The 15,095-nt window shown below is 46.5% G+C and overlaps 1 protein-coding gene across 14 annotated transcripts in view; it reads left to right on the forward strand.

Moving 5' to 3' along the window:
• ARHGEF7 (Rho guanine nucleotide exchange factor 7) overlaps positions 1-15,095 on the forward strand; it is a 155,699-nt gene that overhangs the window by 60,452 nt on the left and 80,152 nt on the right. For 12 of the 14 annotated variants that reach the window (XM_070579285.1, XM_070579288.1, XM_070579280.1 and 9 more), the window contains 2 exons: positions 4,930-5,014; positions 8,680-8,810. Coding sequence is in view for 6 of the 14 variants with exons in the window: in XM_070579280.1 (XP_070435381.1) it covers positions 4,930-5,014; positions 8,680-8,810 (216 nt within the window). In the remaining 8 variants the exon portion in view is untranslated. Of the gene's footprint in view, positions 1-2,364; positions 2,551-4,929; positions 5,015-8,679; positions 8,811-15,095 lie in introns of those variants that run through there. The other 2 variants (XM_070579278.1, XM_008541889.2) reach the window with 1 other exon arrangement.

The following is a 15,095-nucleotide window of genomic DNA, read 5'->3' on the forward strand; positions in this document are numbered from 1 at the left end:
TGTGCCCGAGTCCCAGAGCAGGGAGCGTGGGCCCTCTGCAGGCTGCTGGCCTGTGGCTGCCCCCATGTGCCCCAGTCCCAGAGCAGGGAGCGTGGGCCCTCTGCAGGCTGCTGGCTGTATTGGCAGGTTCCTAGAAGCCCCTTCCAGATGGGACACTGGGACCCTCGGATGGAGAGTCTCGGATCTGATTTTCTTTTTCTCCCATTGCCAGGAGTCCTGTCTCCCCAGTCGGGACCCTTAGAAAGGGCACTAGCGGTCATGAGGGGTGGTGCTCCCCTTCTGTCCTTGGCATCTCTGCTGGGCGTGAGCCCCGCTGCTGGTGGCTGCCCCTGAGGCTCACGCCGCCTGACACCCACCTCTGCTGGCAGTGCTGCTTGGATCTCCTGATTGTTCACGCTGTGGTAAAAGCGGGCTCCGATGAGGTTCGCTGTGATTCCCGCTGAGCGTTCATCCTGTAAAGGTGTCGGGTGCTTCAGTGTTGGGCACACAGCTTGAGGAGTGACAGTTGTGGGGAAGCGTTCCCACATGGGTAGCTGTTTTGGTGATAGGCAGCAGGCATTGCTCACCACAGCCAGGAGCAGACCCCAGTGCAGGCTGGTGGGGGCTGTCCTCCTCCTTTCCTGCTGGCGTGTGTATTTCCCCTCATGAGCCTCGGGGTGGCGAAAGAGGCATGCTGTGGAGATGAAAGGTGGGCGTGGGGCAGGGGTCTGTGTGAGGAGCCACAGCTTCCAGGGTGGGAATTCTAGACGGGAACCTCTGCGTTTTGGTGGAGTAAGGCCATCTCCCGTTGGAGTGTGAGCTGGAATCTTGCTGACGTAGATCCCGGGAGGGTGGCCCCCCGGGGATGTGCGTGCAGTGGGGTCTGGCTGTCGTAGCAGTGCACGTGTGTGTGTGTGATGTCTGCTGCAGAAGCGGTACGCGTATGCGGGGCGTGCAGCGTGTGCTGTGGAGTCGTGTGGTTCCTTGTTTGGACCATCTCTAAGGTGCTCTCTGTTTCCGAGCATCTTCAGTCACCGAGGGGGCTTTCTTTCCTTGGTAGTTGTTTTGTGTTTTAGAAAATAAGAGTTTTTCCTTGGCAGAACGTAGTTATTGGTAGGTCAGTTTGTAGAGGAGACCTTGAGGCTTGATGTGCAAGATTCAGAGTAGTTTTTAATCTTGTTGCTTTTTGAACGTGTGAGGCATTTGCACGTTGTCGCTTCCTGTCGTCACCATTGTCATGCTCAGTGTCTTCTGTGTTCATCATTGCCATTTTCAGGACAAGAAGCGGGGGGCCTAGAGGGCCTCAGTGAATTGTGTGAGGCTGCAGCAGGTGGGGCCGCTTTCAGGTTCAGGAGGGCCATCTGCCCTTCACACAGAACCGAGCTGCCTCCTTCCGGCCACGCTCTGTGGCCGCTGCTTCAGCCAACCTGCCCTCCCTTTATGAGAGACAGACCTTGCAGGAGGTGTTTGTGTCCTCCTTGGAGTACTCGGGGCTCTTCTATCCTGGTTTCCATACGGTTTGGTATTTGTTGTGTTTGATCATGTAGTATTGTTTCTTTTGAAAGTGAAATATTACAAATAAACTATAAATAGTAAATTTAATATTATGAGTTTTTTGGTGGGCAACTGGTTGGATAATTTTATGTTGAGACTATTGGATTGTTCTGCACATTTAATTCCCTTAACTGTAGAAGATCTGTGGGGTATTGAGTGTGCCCTCTCTGCTTGTAAGGGTAGTGGTGGCTGGGAGGGGCTGAGCCTGCCCTGGGGGGGTTCTCCGTGCCTTCCTTACCTCTCCAGCGGGTGTTCCTTGCCCTTGGCTGCACTGATTCCCTGGAGAGTGTCAGCACTTGGATCCTGGGGCCTTTCGCTGGGGACCCTAATGGAATTGGTCTGGGACTCCGCTCGAGGGTCCGGGAGGTCCTCGCGCGCAGCTCCTCCTGAGAGCCAGTGCTCCCGACACCCGCCTCGGGAAAGGCGCGGTGTTTGCTTCCTTCCCTCCTCTGCTCCTGGCCCCAGCCAGGGGCCAGAGTGTGCTGCTCTGAGAGCACCAGCGTCTAGGCCGTGAGCGAGTTGGGGCAGGCGCTCCGAGTGCCCCGGGGCTCATGCAGTGTGCTAAAGGTCCGGTGGTTCTCCTGTGCGTGCCGGCTTAGTTTTGTACAGGTGGTTCTGTAAACGTTCTAATGAGACCGTTCTCTGTACCCTACGATTTTTCTGGTTTTGTTCTTTGTTGAATAGATTCCTATGTCAGGAAGTAGTCTATTATTTTTCTCTGGAGAAGCACTTGAGTCAAAACATTTTGACTCGGAATGCACGTTTCTTTCCTCTCCGTGGCGAGTGTTTGTCTTGTCTTATTGTGTAGTTTCCTGTTAAGGAGTGTGGGGTATATGTGAATTCGCTTCGCTTAAGTCCTGACGTCACGCTGAAGCCCATTGGTGGGCAGCTGCAGCCAACCAGACGCTTCCTGGTATCCAAGTGCGAGAGATATATAGTTCTGGAATAACAGGAAACTTCAGTTTTCAGCATCCTGTTTTTCTGGGTTTTGTGACTCGCTGCCTTTCCACAATGAAGGTTAGTATACATTTTTATCTATATTTCTTTTTGTAGAATACCACAATTTTAATTTTCCAAGCTCTAGAATTAGAACTTTAGAGCTGTAGGATGTGCGGATCACCCCCTCCAGCATTTTACAAGTAAGGGAACTTCCTCAGTCCACATAAAAGGAAGCTGAGGCTTATTGAGGTTAATACTTTTAATTCTTTAAAAAAAAATGCAACTAACCCATTAAAAAGTGTAGATGGATACGTCAGCCTAGATAATACACTCATTTGACTTGGAATTTTTTCTTAGATAATAGATATCACAACAAGTAAATAAAGTCCTGTATTATGAGATGATTCTAAAGACTCTGTTCCAGGGGTAGTACTTTTTTTTTTTTTTTGAAGATTTTTATTTTTTTCCTTTTTCTCCCCAAAGCCCCCTGGTACATAGTTGTATATTCTTCGTTGTGGGTCCTTCTAGTTGCGGTATGCGGGACGCTGGTTTGATGAGCAGTGCCGTGTCCGCGCCCAGGATTCGAACCAATGAAACACTGGGCCACCTGCAGCGGAGCGTGCGAACTTAACCACTCGGCCACGGGGCCAGTCCCCCAGGGGTAGTGCTTTTTACAGGAATGATCTGGCGTCATGAAATCAGCTTTCTTTTGTACTTAGCTGTGTGAGAAGTGGCCATCAGTAGCTGAATGCAGAATGCTCAGCTCTAGTCACATCTTGGAGTGCTGTACTCCGTTTAGTTTCCTCTTCCAGCCTTTGGAAAAGCAAGCCGTGTTTTCACCTCCTCTTGACTCAGGGATTTATTTGGTGGTCTCCTTTCTTGAAGTTTTTTAACTTCTGGATTTTCTTTATTTCTGTTTGTTCGTGTTTAAATAAACATACCTCGTGACAATTCTTACTCATTATTTCAGAAATTAAAGGCAGAAGACCATTAACTGCAGGTGACTTTTGAGGAAGATGGAAATAATTCTTGAGGCTTGGAGTGGCTCTTCTGAGCTGCTGTGTGTGTGAGTGGCACCCACAGTGACATTCCACACCACACAGTGGCGGGTGGATGGATTTGTGCCTTCATCCATTCGGCAAACATTTGAGTTCTTTCTGTGTTCCGGCCATTTTGCTAGATGTTGGGTATTGTAAAATCTGCTTCTGTAGATTTTACAGTCTAGGCTGGAATGCTTACATCGAACATAAAATTGTCGTGGTGATGAGGGTGCCAGGGGAGCCTGGTTAGGGGACCTGGTGGGGGAGGTGAGACTGAGAGGCAGATGAGTAAGAAGAGTTAGCCAGGAAAGGGAGTGGGGCTGGGAGGCAGGAAGGAGAAGGGGGGGTTCCTGGCAGGACCTGTGAGATGGAGGAACTGACTGAATGGGGGAGAGGTGGCAGGCTACTGGGAGAGGAAGCTGGGGCCTTCCTCTGCTGGTCTCGTTCCTGGGGTGACTGGTCACATTTGTTTGTTTTTGCCCCAGGGTGAGAAACTTTGAAGTATGTTAACATAATTTACATTTTGGTATCTAAATATATCTGTTTTTTGCGTCTGTGAAAGACATTTTTTCATAGTTTTTCTGGCAAAGAGTTGTGGATGATTTGGCTATTAAAATTTCTTTTGTGGGGGTATTTGGTGGTCAAAAGCTATATGTAGTCTTCTGACCATATTTGGGAATGACATCTGTGCGTGTTTTAACGTGTGTGCACACCCATTGTGGACTGCCTGTAACGTATCTAGGCAGGCTGCTGGGCTTTATCTTTCAGCTCTTGTGTGTATGTACGTGCATGCGTGTGTGTAGGTGTGCTGGAGCTGACTCCATCATGTCCCCAGGTCTCTAGGTGTCCGAGATTGGAGGAGACGCAGACTAGACAGTCGTGGTCTGGCCTCAGTGGTCTGCCCTAGGCGTGGAGGTGTTCCCCCTGGGACTACCTGTCGCCTCTGGAATCTGCGTCTTCTGTCCTCTTGCCTTTTACTCTCATATCTGCCCTCTCTCTTCTCCTGCGTCTCTCTTCTCCTGCTGTTAGCTTTGGAATCTCCTCTGACTAGGAGAGGACATCTGTAGTGTGCCTGCCCTGCGGCCTCTGCTGTAATCTGAGGAGAGGGTGGTGAAGCCACCCCAGCATTCACTGAGAGCCAGCAGCCTCACCTCCCTAACTTGGGAAGAGCTCCACCCAAGAAGGTTGGAGCAGGGTGAGGAGCTGGTGGTGTGCCTGCATAAGGGGATTCTGATTGGACCTCCCACCCTAGACTAGAAGCTGAGCTCGCTGGTCCCGGCTCTCTCAGGTTGTCCTGCATCTTTAGGGTTTTATCTGCGGCTCCTGCAGGTGGTCCTCTCATCGCTGCAAGTACTTCGTTTATCCTGCACCCAAGACAAGACTCTACTAATGTTGCTTGTTTAATTTTTCCTTTCAGACGTTTGATGCAAATGACTTGTACCAGGGGCAGAATTTTAACAAGGTCCTCAGTTCCTTAGTGACTCTAAATAAAGTAACAGCAGGTAAGACTTTTTTTTAATTGAACGTGACGGGGTGGGAAGACAGAAGGGTGAAAACCTTTCCTTCTGTGTTAGCAAGACAAAATGATCATTAATTGAATTTAAAAAATAAGCTCTGGTGGATATCAGGTATTTTCCTTTCAGTAGGCAGAGATTTCTGCCTGAAAGTTTAGCACAGGAGAAATGTCTTGTTCACATGGGCAGACTTTGGGCTGTCTTGGAGCTAGAAGCACCTTTCTCTGGAATTTTATTAAGTTTATGTTGATTAAAGCTCATATCCAGTGAGCAAATCTGGTGACTGTTTTGAGGTATGACCGTGACAAGGGAATGGTTAGCGACTTGGCCTCTAAAGTGAGCTCCCACCTGGGCCAGGTTTCCTGAGGTCTCTGAGGGTACCCAGGGTGCATGGTTTGCCCTCTTCTGAGCCCCGGTCATACCTCAGTGGAGAGAGTGTGAGTGGAGGAGGTGGGGATGCACTGTGCCCCTCTCTGGGCCCCCAGACCACAGTGAGGACAGGAGATGCTGTGCAGACTCCTCGGAGGGAAGCCACGCCTGTCCTGGGGGCCCAGAGAAGCTCTGTCTTGGAGAGCTGTGTGGATCAAAAAGAAGGACTTAGGAGCTCTTTTGTTTTAAAGTCATTTTTATTTTTCTGTTTACCTTTACTGATTTTAGTTTCAGATTTATGGGGGAAAGTTAGCCCTTGATAGGTTTCTTTTGATCAGAAACCTCTTGTTTGTTTTGTCAGGATCTCTTCTCATTTTTGTCGTGGCCCTTCAGATGGAGTGTAATCACCTCACTGTGTTGGGGGGAACTGGGTCAGAACACTTGGGCTCAAGTCCCTGCTCAGGGGTCCTCTGTGCCCAGGGACGGTCCTGCTGCCCCATCAGCACCTGTTTGCTGGGACAGCTGTCCAGGCACGGCTCCACAGCCTGCACATGGGGGGAGCGCCCCCCAGACAGCCTTGCGCCGCCTGCCATCCCCATGCAGGGCTTTCCATGTGGCCCTGTGTTAACAGCTTGACTGCTGAGGTTTAAAGTTGAAAACTCCTCAGGCTGTTGAGATGAAAGCACCTGGGGAATCCTAAGTTAGCAACTCGTAGGAAAGTCTGAGGATCTAAATCCAGGAGGAGGGAGAGAGACGGGGATGGGAAAGTGAAGGGGCATGTAAAGACAGGTATAGACAGCTATAATCATCACACCACTTAAGGATGTTTGCAAGTAAGAGTGTTTGTGGCACCTTAGAAAGGTCACTGATTAGATAGTGACGCTCCTCTGTCCCTACTGTAAAAATGAGAGCTTTCATGTGAACAAACAGGTAATAAGGAAGAACATCCAGGACATGACAGCAAGGTGATCCGGCGCTGGAAACCTTTAGATCACTGGGATTTAACCCAGAACTAGTGTGTGAGTGTGTGTGCACTGTGGCGGTGTCACACTTCTGCTGCCCGGGGTCCCTCTCTGCAGGCTGCTTTAATCACCATCTGTGCCTCAGAGTTTTACATGAGGTGTCCTGTAACGGATTCAGGTCTCTGTGGCAGACAGGCACAAGAGTAGCGTAGGTAAGTAAAATCTGCACGTGATTCTCATCTTGACCCCTCTGCTCCCGCTGAATTCTTCTCTAGAGGCTGCTCACAGGGAGAAGAGATGAACGAACCCTTTGCCTTTCACTCTAGGTGCGTTGTCTCTGTGTAGTTTAGGTGCAGATGCCACTTAGTGAAAGGAGTGGTCAAAAGATGGGGGAGGGAGAAGCGGGGAGAGGCCTCTGATCCGTACACTCAGTCATGCGGTCTTCAGTGATCAAGGTGGAAGGGCTGTAATTTACAAGTAAATAATGGCAATAGAAAGAGGCCAGGATCAGACATCTCTTGGGTACACGTTACCATTGTTTTTACCCCTGTCTTATGCAAACGTATTTCTCCTATATTCTTGATATCATTAGATCTGGATTGGATGTAAAATGTGTAGTGTTGTTCTTTACAAAGATGTATTTGGAAATTATGAAATAAACTTGCTCCTTTCCCTTCAGCTTTTACACAATATGAGTGAGCCTTCTCAGATGGAAAGAACTTTCCCCTTACGTTTACTGGCTCCTCCTTGCTCTTAATTTCTGTGTTTGAAGTCAGTGTGGTGGAGGTGACTGTATCTCTTTAGACTTCAACTTTCAGTGGCTGACTCTGCAGTGAGACAGCTGGAGCTGTTGCCTCCAGGCGTGTTGTTGGCCTTCTGAGAGCAGTTGTCCGTACCTTCCCTCTACTTCTGCCATGTAGAGAAAACCATTCATGTTCTCTAGGTGTGTAGAGTCCAGTTGGACAGAAGAAAGATGGAGAAGTAGGGGGTGTCCTTGAGAAACCTGCATCATCCCAAACGTTCCCAGAAAACTGGGGTCAGGAGAGAATCATGAGGACACGGCCGTAGCCACTTGTGGACACAATCTCCCGGAACGTGCTTTAGGAGCGTGTTTTGTGCTTGAACTGCTGAGGCATCCACCCTGCTGCAGTGGGAGGCGCTCTAGGCGACACTCACAGCCCTGAGAGAGCCTTTTAGAGCTGCCCTGTAGGGTTCAAGACTGGCATGTCAGGGTTGTTTAGGACAGGGTTCCCAGACACCAGTGTATGTGGAGCCAGGGGGACAGCAGAAAGGAGAGACAGGAGCAGAGAGAAGCGGGTTCCTCCGCATGCGTGCAGCCCTGCTCGGCGCTGGGCCAGTTTTCCTGCCAGGGAATGGAGACCCAGTGGTCCACAGCCTACATGCTTTAAGAACAGCTGGAAATCTGGGTTTTCCTGTGATATCTTCAGACTTAGAGTTCTTGGCAACTAATTCAAATTTTGTAAGACACCGTGTGAGCCAGTCAAGTAGATCTGCCAGAAAAACTATGACCTGGAGACGATGAGTTTCAGGATGCTTGTCTAGAAGGCTCCCCACGCAGCTTTAGGAAGTTGCTAGATACATGCATCTCAGAACAGTGACTTCCCTTGAAAACTTTCATGGCCTCTTTTTTTTTTTTAATCAAATCACTTCTAAGAAATGGGTTGCTACCGTTTACTAGTTGATTGGCCTGAGTGGAGTGCCTCATCAGAAGAGACTCCGGAGACAGCACCAAGCCCTTACTGCCTGTTTACTTTGGCTGTTTCAACAGCTTTCCAAGGTGAAGAAGCGTGGGCTTCCTTCATTCTGAGGAATACTCCTCGGAAGGTTCTCTCTGGCTGAGAAATAAAATCAGAGTCTTTTCCTTTTGTTGCTAAATAATTCTTGCTGCTTATTGTGTGAAGCATAATCCTGGGGAAGTGGGCGTGCGGTGGTGATGTGTTGGGAATAAGTACTGGGTGGTGCTCTGGTAAGTAATTGAATTTGAGAGGCTTATTTTTTCCAGGTGAAGGGAAAATATTAAAGACAATTAAAAACAACATTTCACAATTTGAAAATTATACTAGAGAAGAGCCGATCAATAGTTACCTCGAGTTACTTTCTGGGTAGGTGATCAGGGGACGCGTGCACGTCCTTTCTGTTGTGGACAGCGTCGGCTCTTGGTTTACTACATGAACGGCCTGCTTTGTCGCCGTCTGTGGTGCGTCCCTCGGGGGCTGCCCCAGTTTAGAGTCTGGTGTGCCGTCAGGGTGCGCGGTGTCAGGCGTCTCAGCTTGCTCTTTTCTCTGTGCATGACCTTTTCAGACATTGGACTGGGAAGTGACTCCGTGTGTGCCCGGCCCACATCTCACCGGATAAAGTCTTTTGATTCCCTGGGATCCCAGCCTTCTCACAGTCGGACTTCAAAATTGTTCCAGGGCCAGTATCGAAGTTTGGTAAGTTTGAGAGAGTTGGCTCTTGCAGTTGGAAGATGCAAGGGAAATGAATGTGTGTAGATGTGTCTGGGAAGATGCACCTGTCGCTGACAGCGCCGTACCGCCAGAGGGTGCTGTCACTTCCCTCCCATTGTTCTTCCCTCATCACTGGATCATCCAGATGTTAGTCTTAAGGACTGCTTTTGAGAAATTTGCCTTAATTGGGGGTTATATTTTAAGATTCGTAAGTCTGTTTATCTAGAGATATGTTTGTTTTAAAATATTTCCCTGGTCACCTACACAGCCTTTTCTTACCTGCTATGCACAAATGTACAGAAGCGTGGGAATAAGAAACAGACATATGTGAAAGTACTTAGGTGTATTAAGAAGAAATGGCTGAAAGCTAGAGTCTGAAGATGGTTTTTTTCTTCTTCAAAGCATGACCTCGAGTGCGTTACTGACTCAGGGCAGGTTGGTGGAGGAGGGACTCCCTTATGATGGCTGCCAGTGAGGTGGGGAAGGAACTTAGGTTAATGGTCTTCTTGGGAAGTGGAGAAAAATCCATCTATAAATCGTCAGGATACAGGCTGTGAGCAAAGCACATAGGATGTAACAGTGAAACTGGAAATGAGAGATTGGGGAAGATTATGTACAGTATTGAACGGAGTGAGTATGGGAAGAGGCCATCCCGGCAGCTGACCAGGCTGAGGCTGCCCTGGCTGTCCTTGTGCAGCTTGCTGAGCCCTCGTCTGAGCTGATGGGTGATTGGCATTTTGTTTGATTAGCTAGTAGTGTGACCTTGCTTTCATGCAACATTTTAGTAAATGATATGATGTTAGAAACGTAAATGATCTTGTAACATGAGTCTGAACCTGATTGTTCTGGAGTTTTCCTCTGTAGGGGACCTCAGCTTTCTATCTGCTTTAACACAGAAAGGAATATAGTTAAGTACACTAATGGTGATCCTAAAGAAGTAAAAATTAAACTGGTTCGAGTTGTATTTTGTAGAGGGAAATAAATTTGAGTCTACGAAGCAGTGTTACCGAAAGCTACAGGAGGAATCTATTTTTCACATGTTCCTGAATTTTTTGAACTCCAGCAATTCTTATTGCTGTTTGTCTGTGACTGTTTTTCCTCTTAGAGAAGTCCCGTTTCTCATTTTGTGTACGGTACACCATTTGCTGAGTCATTTTACTCCGTGCCAGCCTCTGTCCAGGTGCTTTCCGTGGACTAACTGGGGTAACCCTCACAGCGACCCCATGATGCCTGGGGTTTAACCCTACAGGAATTTCGTTGAGCGCTATTGGGAGCGTTATGATTCCAAATGAAGGAAAAATATACAAACCACTTGAAAGATATCTTAAATTAGCTTTATAAAATACATGAGGAAAATGTCAGAGAAATCAGTAAACTTTGGGTAAAGGAACACTTGCTGTTTCACCCATTCACATGTGGCAGTTTTAATCTGTGTTTTTTGTTTTTGAGTAAATGAGGACTGGATTGCAAATGTATAATTTTAAGTGAAATAGAGTTAAATGTAGTGTTGATCATGAATGTTATTGAGATCACAATAAGTAGAGATTAATTTTTCATTAGCTAGAGAAACTTTACACCAGAAATAGAGAGACCTTTGTCATCTCACCTGTTTTGTGTCTGCGATTGGTAGACATGGTGAGCTGCTAGCGGGATAAACACGGCACGACGTCTCTGACCATGCTACGTAAGAACAACTATGTCTTTGCCCTTAGACTTTTCTGTGTGTGTTATTAATAGTACTTTGAGGTAATTTTCTTGAATTAAAGGATTTATAAGGAAACGAGAATGGCAAAATTTTTATTTAAAGCTGGGTGTGGGTACATGGAGATTCACCTATTATTCTCTACTTTTGTGTTTGAAATTTTCCTTAATAAAAAAATTAATTTAAAAAAACAACTTGTAATTTCTTGAACATTAATTTTATGATCTCATTAAAATAAATCCTAGCTTTGAACTTGTGTAAGATGTTACCATCCCCAAAGCGAGCATCAGTGTTTCAGGGTGCCGTTCTAAGTTCCTTGCTCAAACATTATTCACTCCTGGCTCACGTCTCTGTTTAAGGATGTCTTGTCTAACTACCACCTCAGCACTGTTGTCCAAATAATCGTGCTTCTGTGTCTGTGAACCCATTATCAGTCTGTCCCGGGACAAATTTCCTGCCTTTTGGTGGAGGGAGATTTGAACAGTTTTGGTGTTCTGTTTGCACCGAGGTGGAAGTTTTAACTACTTTACTTTGGCCTTTCCCCATTGCTTGCTGATTATTCCTTTCTTGGGGTGATTTCTTCTTACTCTCTTTCTATAGCCCTGGGCTGAGTTGAGGTCTTGATCTGACCCTGTGCTCTGTGAGGTGCCTCTCACCCCAGAGAGAGCGACTCTGTCCTGAATTAGAGAGTGGGACCTGGGCTGTTGACTTGGATCATGGTTCTTCTTATGTCTGAGGCTGACTTCTCCTTTTTATTCTTACATAGCTTTCATTGAGCCTTCTGGGATTTCTCACGTTCCTGCCGTGCCCTAAGCCTTTATCAGTTGACTGCTAATAAGCATGACCTCAGGCTCCCAAAATTTTCCTCTATGTTTGGGGAGAATATTTGTAAGGTTGTTGCTCCCATTGTCCTTCATTTATGGGAGATGTGACTTGAGCCTTTAAAGCATGCCCTCTCCCTGTGTCCCCACTGCCTCCTGGGACCAGGGCCGGTGCTGGTCACTGAGTTCACAGAACGTATTTCCAAGGCGTATGAGACAGTGTATCAAAATGTAGTACACACGTTTTTGTTAAATCTTTTCAGTTCCCCTGTACAATTAACATGGGAAACATTGTGCTTTTTTAACAGACCATATTTCATCAATTCTAAGACCTTTTTAAAAAGTAAATTTTAACAAGTCTGAAAGTAGCACGTGTCTTACAGTTGATGGTGTGTCATAATTGACCATATTCAGAATATAAAATCATGGGGCGTTGTCTAATTTCTGGCATCTTATGTTTGATGAAGTACGTTGAGGAAGCTTAGAGAAGTTAAGATATTTACACAAGATCACAAGACTGGGAAGTAGTAACCATTGGAATAGAAATTGGGTCTTTTACTGCTTCACTAGCTTTTCTTCTTCTATAAATGAGATAATAGGGACTTTTAGGGAATGGAGGAGCGGGTGGAGTTTGTGCAAAGGCAGCGTTCCAGGATATCCTGTTTTGGATTATTAGGATAATTCCAGAACGTTGGATAAAGTACCTCGTTAAGTTGTAGATGCACGATTGTGATTGGTGGTGTCCTGACTGTAGGGATCAAAAATAAGCTGTTAATGAAGTTCCCAGAAGAGGGATGTGCATGTGCCTTAGGGGTCACCTTTCCTGTCTTCATTTTCTTCCTGTCACTAACTTTTCATAGAAAAGTGTGCATATCCTAAGTGAACAGCTCGATGAATTTTTCACATCAAACCTTCCTGTGTAAGCAGCACCCAGGTCAGGAGGTGGAGCTTGACTGGCGTTGCCTTTTGCAGGGGCATCTGCCGTTGTGATTTATAATAGTAAATAAAGGTGAGTTTTACCTGTTCTCTGTTTTATGTAAATGGAATTCCACAGCATGTACTCGTTTTATGACTGACTGCGTTTGCTCAGCCTGTTGTGGTTTAGACGGTCATGGAGTTTAAGGAAAAAAATCCAAAATGGTAAGATAGCAGTTAAATACATCCTTTCCAGCTTTCTGTGACACCAGTGACAGTGACCAGAGTGCTCCTTACTCCGCCTTTGGGATGTGTGGCTGAAATTGGTGATCAGAGTCACTGGAGTCCAGCTGTTCTTAGTAGTTCTCTGTCCTTTCAGCCTGTCTTTGGCATCGTGCCCTCTAACAGCATCTTCCGAGCAGTGTCTTAAAAATCTGTCTATCCTTTGGTGTAGTCAGTGATGAATGAATGGAAATTGGTGGAATCAGGAATTTTAAACAGATCTGGACCGGCTGCCTGTCCGTGCCTTTCTTCCCACATCCTCTCTCACACCTCTCCCTGTCCTTTCCTTGTGGAATGTCCATTTCTGAAATAGAGATGGTGTCAGTAGTGTTTGCTTAACTTGTGGCTTGAGTGTAGAGAATTTGTGACTGTAGGGAGAACATAGTTTACCTCGTGTGTAACTCCTGACAGGATAACCCCATGCCTCCACTTATGTTCAGGCTGCTGGTGTGCCCACAGAGGGCCTCAGCGTTGGTTGCTGAACTGAGGTGGATGGGCTGGCAACAGGTCATCCTACGGGGCAGTTTGACCTCCTTAGGGGTCTGCCCTCTGTGTGTGTTTGTTACATGTTGTATTCTGTTCTTGGACTTTATCACCAGGATTGGCTGTGTGCATGTTTTACACACAGCCAGGCAACTCACAAGAAGGAGAATGTAATGAAGATCGTGGTAGACCCCTGATGGGCAATGACAGTGGTTTGCAAAAGAGAGCCTGATATAGCATAGTAAGCCTCATAATGTTTCCTGTAGACAGAGCAGGGACTACACTGCCCCTTGTCTAGATGTGAGCTTCGCTTGACCGGTGAGCTTTATCTGTCTTGCCACCATTTGAGCGTGCTAGTGAGCATCGTGTTTGAGGTGACAGTGGTCAGCCAGGGCGTTGGTTGTCAAAAGTTGAAGAGAGGGGCTGGCCCCTTGGCCAAGTGGTTAAATTCGCATGCTCCGCTTTGGCAGCCCAGGATTTTGGTGGTTCGGATCCTGGACGCAGACATGGCACTGCTCATCAGGCCATGCTAAGGCGGCGTCCCACATGGCAAAACCCAAAGGACCTACAACTAGAATATACAGCTGTGTACTGGGGCGCTTTGGGGAGAAGCAGAAGAAGAAGACAAAAAAAAGACTGGCAACAGACGTTAGCTCAGGTGCCAATCTTTAAAAAAAAAAGTTGAAGAGAGATTTCTTCATTGAATATTCTAAGTGTCAAATATTAAGTATGCATTAAATATTTTTAAATTAGTTAATGTATTTGAATTATTAAATATTTATAATTTATAACTGCTAATGTATAAACACATTTAAATAGATAAGTATTAGATATTTTAGGAATTATGTCAGCTCCTCTTCATTGAGGATCTGTCTCATCACTGTGTGCTTTATCTTTTTCATCTTTTTGTTTAGTGATACATATGCACCTTGTTTAAAGAGTTAGGTAATTCTCCAAGACTTGCTGTTAGGGAAAAGTGTCAGTAGTGACAACCACTTTCTATTCTTTTCCATTGATTCTTTAGGTGTTTGCCTGTGTGACTCTAAATAAGTGCCTCTATTAAACTTGATTTTTTTTTGACTTGAAGTGTTAGCAGTGTGGACTTCCCACAGTAGAAGGGGGCCGTGGGCTCCTCCACTGCCCCCAGGCCACTTACCCACATAGGTGCTTCTTGGCCCTTCTTCTTCATGGCTAACTTTCTGCTGTGGCTTCCATTGGGTCAGTGTTGAGTGTGTGTCATTGTGGCCCAGACTCCTGGTGGAGCCATGGTGTGCGCTGTGACTCTCCCTCCGTTGGGTCAATGTTGAGTGTATGTCATTGGGCCCAGACTCCTGGTGGAGCCATGGTGTGCGCTGTGACTCTCCCTCCGTTGGGTCAATGTTGAGTGTATGTCATTGGGCCCAGACTCCTGGTGGAGCCACGGTGTGCGCTGTGACTCTCCTTGCTTTCCTGACAGCATTTTGTTTTCTGGAATTGATAGTTGTTCCTTATTTGCTTACTGTTCTGTGCTCCTTTTGCAGGTTGCAGTCCTGGTCTTTTGCCTTTTCTAAGGATCTTTTCTTGTCCATTCAGACATATTAGGATTCTTCACTTTCTTTTTCCTAAGGAACTCTCTTGAAGTCTTCCAACAACCACTTGGTTGTCAGCCAGGCTGTGGACAGCTGCCGTCTCTGAGGTTTGCTTCATCACCACCCTGCACACGCTCTTGTACATGAGTCAAGGTACAGGACTTTCTCTACATCTTCATTTTTTCCTGCATCTTTCTTTCTCTACATCTTCATTGTTTTCTTGGTCACTTCCCCTGATTTGGAGGAGTACATCTTTGACTAACTTCTTGAGAAAGGGTGCATGGGAAGTAAAGTTTTTGACATCTTGCATATCTGCAGATGTCTTTTTTATCCTAAGATTTTTTTCTTTGTCTTTACTTTTCTGAAGTTTAATTATGATGTGACGTGGTTTGTATTTCTTTCGGCTTATCCTGTCTGGGGTTCACTCAGCTTCTTGAATCTGTATATTTTTATCTTTTGCTAAAGTAGGGGTATTTTCAACCGTATTACGTACACTACT

The sequence above is a fragment of the Equus przewalskii genome, chromosome 16 (genome assembly GCF_037783145.1).
Source record: "Equus przewalskii isolate Varuska chromosome 16, EquPr2, whole genome shotgun sequence".
Classification (NCBI taxonomy): Eukaryota; Metazoa; Chordata; class Mammalia; order Perissodactyla; family Equidae; genus Equus; species Equus przewalskii.